The 16,554-nt window shown below is 34.4% G+C and overlaps 1 protein-coding gene across 1 annotated transcript in view; it reads left to right on the forward strand.

The window, feature by feature from the left end:
* Window positions 1-16,554, forward strand: part of ASCC3 (activating signal cointegrator 1 complex subunit 3) — a 367,207-nt gene that overhangs the window by 193,474 nt on the left and 157,179 nt on the right. Inside the window, exon 14 of the mRNA XM_047101482.1 lies at window positions 4,125-4,259. Coding sequence (XP_046957438.1) covers window positions 4,125-4,259 — 135 coding nt within the window. The remainder of the gene's footprint in view (window positions 1-4,124; window positions 4,260-16,554) is intronic.

Here is a 16,554-nt window from a genome sequence, read left to right on the forward strand (position 1 = left end):
TATTTTTATAATAATCCCATGACACTAGTGACTATCTGTGGACTGGAGGAAATAAGAATCGAAGAGATTTTTTTTTTGTTTTTTCTAAATCACATTGCTCTTTAATAATGCTTCAAAGTAGAATTTTGGGAATTTTTCAAATAACATGTCCTTCTTTCCTTTGAATACACCAAAACAATATGAGTTACCTAAGCATTCTAGTTTTTTGAATGATGATTTATCTGAGCTTTCATTCTTTCATTACTTTTAATCGTCATCTCATGTGAAGAACACATCTTTGGCAAAGCAAATAACAGAGCCAGAACTCAAATTCACTTTCTTTCCTAGTCCGGGACTGATTTTATTTTGTGTATTTAAAATAAATGGCTTTTTAAACTAAAAACAAATATAATATTTTTAAATGTATTAATCTAACAAATGTCAAGTAAAAATGTAAACTGTTTTATAAAGCAATTAAAATTTACCAATGTTGTTGGCTTGAATCTATTGTTGTAATCTTATTTTAATGGCATATGCCCATTTAACTGCTGTTTGGTTACCAGTAGTGTTTAAGATTAATTTGGAGTTATTTCTGCCAAATGAAACAGTGCTGTCCTCTCTGTTATAATTTTCATATGAGTCTATTTAAATTAATTAACCAAATTAACATACCATAAAATCAAGTATGTTATAGGACCTAAAACCTTGTAATGGCTTCTGTTGGAGCCTCTAAACAGAAAATTCTTAATAATAAAAAGAGTTTATTTTACTGAACAAGGAGTGATGGATCATTTAATAAAAAGAAATTGCCACTTTAAGTTGTAACTAATATTTCTCTTGGCTGCAGTAGAAAATAATTTGCAAAATGATAAGTTGACAAGTCAGAATGAAATAATTAATGAAGATTTAGGGTCATATTTTATTTTCCCTTATGTTCTTCATATCAACAGGATTTACATAATGTGGCATTTGAATTATGGAGAATAGAAATCTGGTTGCATTATAAAAACCCATCTGGGAAATGATCTTGGGGCTATACTGGTTGTATGAAATACCTTCATATTTCCTAATATTTCATTTATATAGGTAAATTAACATAGGTTATTAGGGAATTTTTAAAATCATCTCTGTAGTGGTGGTTTTATATATGTTTCCTTTTAAACTTGTTTTAACTCAGAAGAAGAAAACTAAGTTGGTGGTCATTATTAAGCAATTTCACACAGTAGTGCAGTGGTCATCTCAAAAGTTGTTAATAATTCAATTTTTAGACCTCATCCCTAGATATTCTTACTCAGTTGGTTTTAGGGGAGGACTCAGAAATCTATTTTGATGAGCACCAGCAGTGATTCTGATGAAGAGGTCCTTGGGACTCAGTGTAAGAAACTTTTGAACGAGAACATACTTCTTCAAGCTAACACACTAAAATTACCAAGGATAAATATTTTAAATACTACTCCATCCATCCTGTACCCTGCTTCTGTAGCCAGGTAGGGCTGATTACTAGTGATTCTTTCTCATCAACAGTAGTATAGCCATTCTGAGCCTTGGAACATATGTATCGTATCCCTGGTGCTCAGTACATTGTTTGGTACTCAGTAGGTACTATGTAAATACAGTGCAATGGATGAACAAAGGAGACCCACCAGCTCCATGTTTAGCATTCCTGTGTTATCCATACTCCATGTGTCACTGTTTTCTCTGCCTCCTTAAATTGTACATGCCTTTTACGTAAGGGACCATGTCTTGTTCATTTTTATATTTCTTCTTTTAACAGTATTATACATGGCTGCTAAATACTTCATAAAAATATTTTGTGCTTAAATACATCATACTAGATTGTCATCTCTATGAGGGCAGGGACTTTGGCCTCTCTTTTTTGCAGTTTTCTCAGGGCTTGATAGTAATTTTCAGAATTCTCAGAAACATTTGAATGAATGAATGAATTAAAAATAATTTCATTTTAAATGATATTTTCTTAAATTTAATGTTAGGGGTTAGTGAAGCTGTGTGTGTGATAAACCTTAATTTTATATAAGAGGGAAAATCTGCCTTACTTTTTAAAAAGAAACTCACAGTTGGAAAACTTTTTACAAGAGACAGAATGGTAGTAGATGAGAGATTCTGAACTGGTGAAACTTCAACAGGGCATTATAGTTAACAGAATTTTCTATCTAACTTAGTATTAAACAACTTATGTCAATAATGCTGAAAAATATTACACTGAGCTTAAATGGCAGTCTCTTGACATCCTATGAAATAAAGACATTTCCCCAGAAAGCTAGCAAACCTATCAAAATCAGATTTGTTTTTTGGGGTTTTTTTGTTTGTTTTTTGTAGTTGAAAATAAGGAAAACAGAAGACTTTTCCAAGTATTCATGAAACTTACTGAAATAAATTTTATTAGTATGCTCTTTAGAGAGATTCTTATGGTCACATTTTTTAAAAAAACACGTTAGTATCAGCACATAAGTTAGAACTCTGACATAGTATAAAAGCTGAAGCTTTATATCCTTAATGGCTGTGATTAACTAATGTTAAATCTCCCTAGGTGACTTGTGGTACTTGTTTTATTGTCTCTAAACGCTTCAGGAGTTTTTCATTGAGGAACTTTGGGTCTTCTCCAGATGATCTACCCTCATTGACTTTGAACACATTCCAAAAGAATATTAGTAATTTAAGCATTCCAATTTCTTTGGTGATTATTAACTATGATTTTGCTCTACTCTGAATTTTAATTGATGTCCCATATATGGAACAGTTTCTTTGACAGGGTTGTAGATGTAAGATGATTATGGGTAAATTAAACACTGTGTGCTCTAGATCTTTGTCAATCTGTCTCCTTTCTGGCCAAATCCCAGGCTTCCCTCCCCTTTTCACTTTTACTCATTATCAAAATGACCTTCTCTTTTATTTAGGGAAGCTAGCATGAGTCTATCCTTTCCCTGACTAAAACCAGTCAGTTGCATATTTTTCTAAATGTGTACCATGAAAATAAGACCAAAGTTCTAGCCTCTGGGAAAACATAATTAAGAGATAAATATGGAGAGATATTGAGGGAAAAGCAAGAATTACGACCTCCGTGATGTTGAGACCTACAGGGCATACCATGGTAACTCCAGAGAGATTGAGAGGTCTCAGTTTGGTTGGAAGCTGGGGTTAGAATTTGTCTTAATTCCACCCAAAGCACCCACACTGCTGATTGTCCTTAGGTTGTATGTTTCAGACTATAATTAAAATGTCAGAATTACCTGACATTTTCATCATATAAAATTCAAAAAGATCAATTGTCCATATGAAAGAATAGAAACGACTTTTGTTATACTAATGGCTCTTTGGGAAGGCTGCGTCCAGCTGAATGTGGGAGTAAATGGAAGCCAAAGGCCAAAGAAGAAAAGATAGGAAGGAGAGAAGGCAGGCACGGCTAGGCAGCAGATACAGTGTTCATCACTCTCTTATTTTATATTCTTCAGTTGCATTGACATTCTGCCTGGTGACTGTTCCTGAAAGTACTTTTTTCCACTTCTCCTTGACAAAGCACCCAGATACGTGACTTCCCTCTAATTCAGATTTCCACAGTCACTTTTTGAGTAACTCCACAGGAAGGTCAAAAAAACAACAGAAAATTCCAGATGCCTCTCTAGAAGCATTTTCGTCTTCAGCAGTTCCCTAAACTCTATTTTGAATGGTTGTTCTTAGACATGATTTTGTCCAAGGAAGAGTGTTTTTATTGTTTTCAATTTCTTTAAACATCTTTACGATACTGGAAATTTCACAGACTGTGGGGAAACAAGGCTTTTGTATATTTTTATAGTCTTGTCTCTGTAATATATGATTGTACTCATGAATCATGTCTTCAAAAGAGAAAAGCACAAATTAAATTCCATGCTTTATATAATCCATTAATTTCAGTTCTGACTTATGCCAATGTATAGATTAACAATGTGTAAAGCCTTATTATTGAATTTTATTTAACTTGCCTTTATCCTATATGCACTTTGTTCTAAAACAAGGAAATGTTGGAGAATTGGTAAACTGGGGGTTATATTTTGAAAAATTAATAGTTTATATATAGTGATTTTCAGACTGGTATTAAGCTGTCTCTTAATGAATTTTAGTACTAAATAAACTGTTTTCCTTTATTTTAGGTGATGGTGTTTGTGCATGCTCGAAATGCTACTGTAAGAACAGCTATGTCTCTAATAGAAAGAGCAAAAAATAGTGGTCAGATTTCCTGCTTTTTACCTACCCAAGGAACTGAATATGGACATGCAGAAAAACAGGTAGGAAACAAAAGATGGCAAGATTAAGAACTAAAGCATATAATGTGCCAGGTATTACAGATATTTTATATATGAAAGATCTATGGTCTTTAATTTCCAAGGAGTTGATTTTACATATTTATCATGTTATAATCTTTCCTTTTCTCTTGATATAATGATCTTCCAAAGGATCTTCCAAAGGATATAATGTACTTCCAAAAGTACACAAATGTGTACAATTATCACCTCTATCTCTATGATTAGAATTGTGTTTAGTCCTACTCTTTAAAATATAGTTAAAACAGGGGCGCCTGGGTGGCGCAGTCGGTTAAGCGTCCGACTTCAGCCAGGTCACGATCTCGCGGTCCGTGAGTTCGAGCCCCGCGTCAGGCTCTGGGCTGATGGCTCAGAGCCTGGAGCCTGTTTCTGATTCTGTGTCTCCCTCTCTCTCTGCCCCTCCCCCATTCATGCTCTGTCTCTCTCTGTCCCAAAAATAAAATAAACGTTGAAAAAAAAAATTAAAATATAGTTAAAACAGAAAATATTGTTAAGTTCCATAAAATATGTTAACATCTAATAGGATTATTATTTTAAAAAACTAACATTATTATTTTTTAATTTCTCAGTTTTAATTTCTAAGGTTAATATGAACACATGAAAACTGCACAAACCAAAGCTCTTAAGAGAATGTGAAAGTTTAGGGGCGCCTAGCTGACTCAGTCAGTAGAGCATGCAACTCTTGATCTCGAGGTTGTGAGTTCAAGTCCCACATTGACTGGAGTGATTACTTAAAAATATGATTTAAAAAAAAAAGTATGTGAAAGTTTGAGACCCGAAATTTTTACAACAAATGCCTTGCTGCACAGTGTTTGGTCAAAGGACCTAAAAAGCCTGGGTCCTCTAGAAATGCAGAGAACCTCAGGCTCCATACCAGATTCACCAAACCATAATCTGCATGTCACCTCAATCCCCAGGTGATTTTATGTGCATAACAGTTTGACAAGCACCTCTCTAGGTAATTTGAGTATTGATAGTATCTAGGACTTTCACAGATTTCATTTAATTATGTGAGATAATGATTTAGATCAAGAGTGGATAGACTACAGCCTGAGGGCCAAAGTTGGCCACCTGTTGTTTTTTTTTAATTAAAGTTTTATTAGAAAATAGCTGGACTCCTTTTGTTGTCAATGGCTGCCTTTTTTTGCACTATGAGGGGAGAATTGAATTGTTGCTGCAAGGACTGTGTAGCCCACTAATAAGCCTAAATACAAGGCCCTTTACAGAAAATGTTTGCCCAGATTTAAAGCTGTGATAATAAATTTTCAAATAAAATATTAAAATTTTCAAATTTTCAAATAAATTTTCAAATAAAAAACTCAGTGGACATAAAATGACAGTAACTTCAAAGTTTTTTATATGCATAAGATTTAACTGATATTTACAAAACAGCTGCTAGCTGCCAGATATTGTACTATATATACACTTTCACATTTATCATGTTAGTAAGAGGTACTTAATTGTTATGACTGCACTATGAATGCCATCATTTTATGTTGATATTTTAAATTCTGCATATGATAATCTGATGTCAGTTGTTTTGAACATCAGATTCTTTCAATTTAGAACTATAAAATGTGTTCATTTTCTTCATTCTTTTTCTGCTTAATAATATTTTCTATTATATAACACTTATTAAACAGCTTTGTAGTCTTCCAGTTATTTATTAATTATGAATTTATGAGTGCCTTTAAAAAGGTTGGCATTCATAAGTCTTCTTTCATTTCTTTGGAAATAAAAAGCAACTCGATTGTGTTTAAAAGCCAAGCCTTGAGAGCCACCTTGTGGCTTTCTGGTTACTTCATTCATACCTCTCAGTTCTGAGAGCTATTGCTATTGTAAATAATGTCAGTTTATTATTTAATTTCTATAGTAATAGTGCTTAATATTTATCAGCTGTTTACTTGTGCCTGGCATTTTCATTGCTGTATAGATAACTCATTCAGTCCTCGCAGACCCTGTGATGTAAGTCTGTATTTTTATTATACCTTGATATGATATATGTGTAAGTAATTACAAAATAACATGAAATATTGAAACCATATAAAATAATTTATATAGACACAGTTTCAAATAATGTTTATTTAAGGCAATGTCACCAAATAGTTTCAAAGGTCATTATGCTTAAAAAAAAAAAAGACCTGGAGAAATGAAAAATTTTAATACAGTTAAGTAGACTAGAAAATCTCAAATCATTTTTGTTATACCTTTTTAAAAATATTTTGATTTGATTTGATTTTCATCCAGTCTACCTATTGTTATTGGATTTTTTTAAAACAAAAATGAAATTCACAAACATTCATTAAAAAGTACATGTTTTCAAGGAACATTATCCTGTTCATCATTATATTCCTAGCCTTTCATATAATGTTTGGCTGATAGTAGTTACCCCCAGATTACTTTTTTTGTTGTTGTTTTTGTTCTTCTGAGACAAACATTATAAGAGACAGCCTCACTTTGATTTTCTCATTTGATCTGCACCACTATTCTGTCCCTTAGAGATTCTTATCCCCACTTTATAGATAAGGTAACTGAAACTGGAAATAATTTTCTCAGAGACGACCATGTAACAAGTAGTAGAGCCATGATTGGAATCAGTCTGACTCCAAAGACTGCCCTTTTTACCACTCTGTATCGTAAGCATTCAAAACCTAATCCAATCTGGGACTTTCTAAAGCATTTAGGGCTTTTTCTTTGTTTTTTGTTTTTAATAAAATGGAAGAACATTTCTTCAGTCCGACCATATCCCCCATTTCTGCTAAGGAGAGATTCAAAAAGCTGGCCCTTCTTCAGTGGATATGATTTTATAACAAAAGATAAAGTAATCTTTCTGAATGCTTTATCGAAGCTCCAGAATTTTAGATTGTTTTTCTAGTGCTAGTTGTATGCTTCTTATTTCTTTAAGTTCCTTTTGAACTTGAATGGTATTAACATTCTAGCAATTCTGCGGAGCTATTGTCATGATGGGAGGAGATATTCCTTCCCATGTTCTTCGAAAAATGGGAAATTAAGTACTCAGAACATTAAAATAAAATTAGAAGGTAAATTTGCTGTGGTGGTACATAGAAATTTAGCCTCATGACTCCTGTTAATGGGAATACAGCTAAATCCCTACCATGCCACACTAGTACTTTACCCCTAAGTGTTTAAATGTAACCGTCTCAATTCCTGACATAGCGATTCTGGTTTGTAAAAGCATTTCTTTACAGCTTTATTCAACACTGTATAACTTTATTTGTATAAATAATAAGTAAAACTCCATGGAGGTATTCTCCTTTTCTTTCTGTGTGTGTGTATGTGTGTGTGTGTGTGTGTGTGTGTGTGTGTGTGTGTGTGTGTAATAAGGCTATTTTTTGCCATAACCACAACTAAAAATGACTCTTTTCTTCCCAGTAAGTAACAATATATTTTAGACTCCTCATATCATTCCCATCTTTAATATAAAATTTAACCCCCTATGAAAAACCAACTATATTTCCAAATTGTCCACTGAAACAAGGAAATAGGGAAAGGAAAGGAAAGTATACCTTAAGCATAACCTATGGAGATGGAAGTTGTGGCTCTCTATGGAGAAGGTAGTATATCAGGAATTCCTAATGAGGCCCAAAGCAAGAGGGCACGTTAACAAAAGGTCTGGTTCTGATGTGGCCTCTAGAAGCCCTGAGGCCTTAAACACATAAATATTTTTTCTCCTCCTCCTCCTCCGCTTCCTCCTTCTTCTTCCTCCTCCTCCTCCTCCTCCTCCTCCTCCTCCTCCTCCTCCTCCTCCTTATTTATTTATTTATTTAGAGACAGAGACAGCACAAGCAGAGAAGGGGCAGAGAGAGAATCCCAAGCAGGCTCTACACTGTCAGCACAGAGCCCAATGCAGGGCTAAAACTCAGAACTGTGAAATCATAACCTGAGCCAGAAACCAAGAGTCAGATGCTTAACCGACTGACCACCCAGGTGCCCCAAACACCTAAATATTTCTGAAACTTACTTTCTATTCTTTCAAATAGAATAATAGTAGGGTAAATAACACCTATTCTGGTAGTTAACTATGAGAAACAAATGGAATGTTATATGAAATTATTTTGGAAACTGAACAATGATAAAATGTTACATGTCATATTATAAAAATCTACTTTTAAAAATATGTTTTAATAACTAAATTTTAAAATGGTGAAAGGATAGTAAACAATATGAATAATTTTCCCTAATTTACCCTGCATATTTTTTGCTCTCCTGCACAAAGACACTTTCTTAAGAAACCACTATTTTCTGTAAGGTACAGCATACCTTAAAGGAATAGTAGCAGCTTACATTTATAGAAGTATATCATTAGGGATGCAGATATTTTCATTATTAAGCTATTATTTTCAATTATGATTTAATTTCAAGTTGAATGAATATTTCAGTTAGAATCTTCAGATTCTGTTTCACTTGCAATCTAAGCCAAATAAATTCTTTCTTTAGGGACAAGTTTTTAACAGGCTTTAAATATTCTAGTAGTGGGATGGGTATTTCCACTCACCCCTGTGCAGTATTTCTCTGATTTATGGGTAGTGATATGTGCTTGGATTTTTTTACATATATTAGGGATATTAAGAGTTTTTCTTATACGTAGAAATGATCTATCATACAATAAGCCTCATGAATGTAGTTATTAGAAATATCTATTAAATATATTTAGTATAATGAATCCAATAATAATACGAAAAATCCAACAATATGTTCCCTCAAGCTACTTCAAGTGTCATTTTTTTTGACTTCTTTATTATTATCCAAAGCTACCAACTATTTCCTTGTTTTTTTTCCAATAGGTCACCTTTAACCTTTGCCTAAATTAAAGGAATTTGACTTTGATATAAGTTATCTGATACTTAATAGCTTTATTTATTTCTGCTTTAGCAGTTTTACAGTTAGTATAGCCAAATAAAATTAGAATTTTCTCCTCTTGGCATAGATGATATCTATTAGCTAAAGACAGTAGCAGGTGCCTGAGAGCCCCCTTTCTCTTATTTTTAATTTTAAGTATACATAAAATATTTATTTTCTCAGAGTTTATTCTTTCCTTAGCCATGTCAACCTCTTTCCTTTTGGAGGTTAATATAGTAATTCTACTGTTGTAGAATTGCTTGTAACCACATAGAAAGAATGTCAAAAGTGTATTAATATTTTTAAATAAAACCAAAGAAAATTAATTAAAAAATAGAACTGAATGTTTAATTGCATTTTGGAAAGCACGAATATTCTGTTTTCAAGGGGAAGTAGACTCTTGTACAATAAAGGCTTTGGATCCACACAGACCTGAATATTAATCTGGACTCAGGCACTGTAACTTTTTCAATTTCCTTGAGCCACAATTCCATCATGAACGAAGTGGCAATGATACCTAGATCTTAAAGTTTTTGTAATAAGTAAGGTAACATACGTTGCCTGATACACAGTAGACACTCTGTAAATGGTTACATATGTACTTTGAAGGAAGAGAAGATGACAACTTTAACTAATGACAGATGTAACAACGTTTACATTTTTAGCTTTTGGACAACAAAAAATAATACCTTGAATTGTAAAAGGGAGTAACAGGTTGGGGGAAATATTGGTAACTGCATCTTTTTATGTGGATCTACATCTTTATATGTGCGCTTATTAAGTTTAATAACTAAAACATAAAATTTGCAGTAAGTAAATGGGCAAAGAAGAAATAAAATAGGCAAATTGGAATAAAAAATTATTGGAGAAATCTTGCAAATTCAGACTGTATACTCTTAATCTAAATAAATCTTTAAAAGCTAAAAATGAGAATGCCCATTTCTAAAAATGATTCAAGGATTTGGTACATTCCTAGGTTTTCTGTGGCAGTGACCTTTTCAATCCTTTAAAAAGAATTTATTTTTTTTTTTTTTTGGTAATATATGCTAAGAGCCGCGCTTCCTTCTGGATCCTTTAACCTTGAAATTCTAAACCTGGGAATCTTTCCAAGGACATATTAAAAGGAAAAGTAATATAAACCAAGAGTTTTATTCCAATACATTATAATGAAAAAATTCAACATAAATACCCAACAGTAGGGGAATTTTAAAGTATGAACAGCAGTTCAATTAAATTTTATATACCTATTGAGAACAATTATTTTAGAGTATACAATACGTCCAATTCTAAGTTAACATGTCAATTTTAATTGATCAAATTTCCTGTGCCATTGAAAATAAGTAGCTGAACACGGTGGAGTTTCTCTATCGTTAAGACACAGATGTTGTTACAGTGTCACAGTGGATTTACAAATAATACATAAGGAAAGCAAAATATGGTCAGTAATGTAAGAGAAGAACAAACCATTCATAAAAAAGTAGATTAATTCAAAACAGTGATCTTGTATTTCAATATGCAGCAATAAGGGTAAGGAGCATTTGAAGGAAAGAAGAAAGAGGACGTGAGCAAAGGAAACCACTGGATCTGTTTGGACAAATAGAAAAGTGTTCTCTTTTCACTATTATGTATGATGCATGAAGGGCCAGGCACATACATTTTGGTCAGAATGTGAAGGACCTTAAATTACATGCTTAAGTGTTTGGACTTTATGTGCACTGAGAAGCTTTTGAAGATTGTGGAAGAGACAAGTTATATGACCAGAATTCGGGTGCTGAAAAATAGGACTCATTTTCCTTCAAGCAGGGGGAAATCCCGTGGGCCAGGCGTTCATATCAATGTAGTCTAATATATGGCTCACTTTGAATAAACAGGACTCTTTTTAAGGGACATAGAAAGTAACATTGGATTTTTTTTTCCTGATTTGTTATTACTTTTAAGTAAATTCTGATTGCAGTAATTTTTGTTCATGTACTTGAAGATGTATTTTAGAAGCATAGAATGAATTTCTTACAACAAATTTATATATCTTGTTAAGTAACCATGCTGTTTTGGAAAACTATGTTAATTGGAATATTGTTGTTCTCTCATTTGAAAATACTTTAGTAGGGGAAGCACTCTAAAGACATATAGATTACATAACTAAGATTACTAAATCTCTAGATATACAGAGATTTATATTGATAAAATTTAAGGATCAAAATTACATTTCGCAGTGTGATTTTTTTTTTAGATGTTATTTCAGCATTTATGGCCAAATGGGTATAATGGATATAAAGAATGCAATTTTAGATGAGATTTCTCTTTTGCTAATTAAGGTACTATTTCTGGAATACTCTTATTTCTATATAATTAGGTTGGAGTAATATCAGGGTAGCCTCTGTGGGAACCAAGACCATCTTTCAAGGGATATAACATGGACAGAGCACATTTACTTCCTTTCTCCTAAGCTAAAGTGAACAATTAGCACAGCCAGAATGACATATGAAAATTGGTTATGGGGAATTAGATTAGTCTGTGTCATTGTGAATTGATTATATACACATGAGCCTCAAACTGTTTTTAGTGATGGCCACTCAGTGAATATTTAGTGAATGTAAGCTAGCTACCAGTGACTGGTAGATCAATAGGTATCAAGCTAAGTAAACTCTTCTGTCAACCTGTTTAGAGTGTATTGAGGAAGACACATGTTGTATCAGTCAGGATTCAGTAAAGGAAACAAACCACTCTCAGTGCATTTTATTTTATTTTTTTTTCAACGTTTATTTATTTTATTGTTTGGGACAGAGAGAGACAGAGCATGAATGGGGGAGGGGCAGGGAGAGAGAGGGAGAACAGAACTGGAAACAGGCTCCAGGCTCTGAGCCATCAGCCCAGAGCCTGACGCGGGGCTCGAACTCACGGACCGCGAGATCGTGACCTGGCTGAAGTCGGACGCTTAACCAACTGCGCCACCCAGGCGCCCCATCTCAGTGCATTTTAAATAGAACAGAATCTTGCAAGAAATTAGGTACTTACCAATGTTGGTAAGATTGGAGAAGTAGAAGTCAGGGGGCTACCACTGAAACTGTTGAATTGAAGAACCAGCTACTGTGATAGTGATCTAGAAGTTGAGAAGCCACAACTGCTGCTATGCATGTCTTTTCAATGTTCATGAACACACTGGAAAGCCAAATTTTGAGCATATGATACATCTATTATAATTTTCAGCCCTCATTTCTAAGATCTTGCTTACCAGGAAAAGACAATAGCAGGAAGATAGTTTTCTCTTAACCCCCATCATCCAGATCTTGCACACGGGCATCTAATTAGCAGGATTGATTTTTTTACATCAAGAACCCTGACTGCAAGAAATCTGGAAAATAAAGGTTTTACCTTCTGGCCCGTGTAATACAGGAAGGCTTATTGAAGGAGCTGATTAATACTCTCTGCTTTAATTGAGAATGGAAACTATTTAGGAAGAAAGAAGTACCTGCTCCTTTACTCTTATGGAGTTTATGTTCTGGAAGGACAGAGTGATTAATCAACCAATTAAATAATTTATTTCAACTACATGTGTAATAAAAGGGATAAAGTTGCTACGGGAAAATAAAATTAGGGGATCTGATCTAGACTTATGATGTTAGAGAAGGCTTAGTTGAGAAAGTGACATTGAAGCTGAGATTCGAAGGTTAGGAGGTCACAAAGCAAAGGACAGCAGAAGAATGTTCTAGGAAAAGGTTCTGACAGCAGAAAAGCAATAGCACATTGAAGGAAGTGAATAAAAGTCAAAATGAATAAAATATAGAAGATGATGGAGAGTGGCAAATGGCATGTTTGTGGCATAAGATGAATCTATGTTATAGGCGAAGACCAGATCATGAGGACTTTGTAAATCATGTTACAGATTTGCTGTTTTATCTTAAAAACAATGGATTATTATTAGCAGAGTTGAGGAAGGAAGGGGGTATGATCATCAGATTTGTGTTATTAATAAGATCATTATACATGCAGGCAAGGCTCTAAGAGGGTATTGGGAAGACCAGTTGAAGATGTGGATTCACTGGGGAATATTTGAGAAACAAAATTGCTAGGACTTGGTGATTAATAAGATATGGATGATTGAGGAAGAGATCTAGAAGTTTTCTGGCTTCTAAAAGATGTCTGGCTTGCATTGTGGTGTAGGTAGTTGGGTCATTTGTGAAGGAAAAGAAGAGTGGAGAAGAGTTAGTTTGGAGGAAAGGGTGCAGATCTTGAATTCTGTTTGGATATGCTGAGTTTTCAGTGCCTAGATACTTAGAGATGTAGAATAAGTATTGGATAGATATGAGTCTGGTATATCAGAAGCACAGTCCATTTTGGAGTGGGAAAACCATGGGAGTGGATGTGAGTGACAAAAGAATACAGGATCAGTTTCGAGGAATTCTAATATTTAATGATTAGATAGAGGAGAATGAGCCAACAAGGGACCCTCTAAGACATTGTCCTAATCCAGGGGAATATACTGTCCTAGAAGCCAAGGAAAGAGTGTTTCAAAGAGAAGGAAGTGATCATCTATACTGAGTGCTGCTGTGAGTGGTCAAGTAATATGAGGGCTGCAAAATAATCATTGTATTTAGCGAGATGGAAGATACTGGTGACATTATTTAGAGCTTTTGTTGTTGCTGTTGTTCACATAGTGGAGAGCAAAAAATAGATTAAGTTGGCTGATGAGTGTAAGAATAGAAAATCCAAGTACAGGCATTGGTTTTGAGAAGTGAATTTATATAAGTAAAAGGGATGATAATGTAGGAAATATGAAGGAGTACCCAGATGGGTAGACATATTATTTTCAAGGTGGAAGTGATATGTTTGTATTTTGTGGCAACTATTCAAGAGAGAGTGAAAAGGGATTGAAATTGATTGATTACTCATATAGAAAATAAAAGGGATTACAGATAATATGAGTCCTGAGAAGTAGAGAGAAATGAAATCCAAAGAACAAGTAGATTTTCCTTATATAGGAGGTAGGGTACTCCTATTATAACAGGAGGGAAGATTTAAAAACTGGGTTCTGATGCAAATAGGTTTTAGGTATATGGCAAGAAGATGAGGGCTTTACTCTGGTGTATTATATTTTTTTATGAAATATATATTAAGGTCATTTTCAGAATCAAGGATAATAAGATGGTTAGAAGTTTGTGGAAGAAAAAAGAAACCTAATATAAATCTTGTGAAACATGTGAAAAGAAATTGACTGTAAAGACATTTCAGAATTGCTGTCCAGTGTTAAGGGCTTGTTGAGATTGTGATAATGGATTTAGAGTGGTCTTAAGTTGCCCCTGTATGTAATTTTTCTTAAGCACTAGCCACCTTGGATTATCCAAGTTTGGCATTTTGCCAGTCAGATATGACAAAAGGGCAAATAAGTTTAAGAAATTGGCAGGAGTGTGATTAAAATGTTGAGCTCTGCTCTCTAAGCAGGAGAAAGAAGGACTAGCGTGGAGGGGTGGGAGCAGGTGCTGCTGATGAGTAGAAAGAAAGTAGAGGAATTGTAATCTCAAAGTGCCAGTAATGATAAAAAATGGACTTCGAAAAAATAGCTGGGCAAGCTTGAAATACAGGAAGCTTTGATCAGAAATTGAGGTGTTTGTACTAATGATTTTAAAAGTGGTACAGTTGTAGATTGATGACAAAGCCTAGAAATAATACCTGATATGATTGAAGTGGGACAGAGGAGATGTCAGTGGAAATGAGGGTTTCAGGGAACTGAAGGGTGAGTGTTTTGGATGTCCGCATGAAAAATACTGTCACCTAGGATGATGACAGGAATTGGGATGGAGAGAAAGACTAGGAGCCATAGGTATCAAGTCTTCATTAGATAAGGTTAAATAACAGGTGACATAGTCAGATGGACTTAAAAGAGTAGGAATTTTTACAAAAGTCGAGTACATAATTGACTGGAAATGGTAATGGGGAAGAGAGGTATCATCTCCCACCACTTAACAGGGATGGATGGGAGACAGAATCCATAAAGGAGCGTCAAGTTTCAAGTTAAGCTGAGGTGATAGAAGAGCTTGATATAGTCTGCTATCACTGTGTGGCAGTTCCAGAGAGTAGAGCGAAGAATTTCATACCCTAAGGTGGAGAAGTAATAGAGAACGTAAGGAATTCAGTCAAGAGCAAAGAAATACCAAGTATCGTGGGGACATTAGTATAATAGAGGATTTATTCCCCATTACCTATTCCTATGCCAGGTGTCAATCAGAATCTGAAATTAAGGCCCTAAAATTTTTAACATGATCCCCAGAAATTCTGATCATAGTCAGTTGATCTAGTGAACAGATGACTAATGGACCTTATCCTGAGAACAGGGATGGGAGGGACGATGGATTTCCTCCTACAGCCTCAGGGAGGAAGGAGTATTACATGACTTGGTATGGATGTCAGAGAACCAATTTTAGATGCCTTGGAGAATAATGTTTAAAGTGGAATAAGAGCTTTGAAAGAGAGAGAAAGATAGGGGAAGATTGCATGTATATTCCTTAGATCTCTAAACTCCTTTGTCCAAAAAGAAGCCAGGTATTGGTTTATGTTCCTAAGTGAGCAGGTCCACTGTCTCATGCTGATTATCTTTATAAACATTGAATAATAAAAATAGCCCTTAACCGAAGATGAGGATTTTTTCTAATATTAATAATTCATACTCACTAATGATTGTGAGAAATAATGGCATCATTTGGAGGAAGATATTTGCCTCCTGGTTAAATTTTAGTTTTTATAATGACAGTTAAGTTATTCTTCCTAATGGATTTGATATTACCCACATTAAAGCGTATCTTATCAAGATAAATTACCTCAGAAGGCTTACAAAGGTCACTGTAAATTAGGCAATTTTTGTCATGCTTTTCACCAAGGGCTTGCATCAAAACTGAAGTTGTTGTGTGGCTCCTGTATATATTTTGTCTTACTGGAAAAAAAATTTTGTTTTCCTTTAATATCCTCAATTGCTTGTTAGTTTTGGGGTTTTTGTTTTGTTTTGTTTTGTTTTTTCCTTTTTTAATCACGGTTTTCATTCCTATATTTGTTTTAGTGGATGTCAGCTCAGGAAGTGATCACATTTTAACCTTACTCATTTTTATTTATTTATTTAAATGTGTATTTATTTTTGAGAGAGAGAGAGAGAGAGAGCAGAGGGGAGGGTCAGAGAAAGATGGGGACAGAGAAGCCAAAGTGGGCTCTGTGCTGACAGCAGAGAGCCTGACGCAGGGTTCGAATTCACGAACTGTGAGATTATGACCTGAGCCAAAGTCAGGCGCTCAACCAACTGAGCCACCCTAGGTGCCCCTAACCTTACTCATTTTAAAAAGTACTCACACTGCCTTTCCATCTCATGGGTAGGAAAAAGATATGTAAAGTCATGGAAGGAAGCTCTACATATTTT

Source organism: Lynx rufus, unplaced genomic scaffold (assembly GCF_022079265.1).
Source record: "Lynx rufus isolate CCGP_SWC_20201006 ecotype Redwood Valley unplaced genomic scaffold, mLynRuf1.p SCAF_6, whole genome shotgun sequence".
NCBI classification, from domain to species: domain Eukaryota; kingdom Metazoa; phylum Chordata; class Mammalia; order Carnivora; family Felidae; genus Lynx; species Lynx rufus.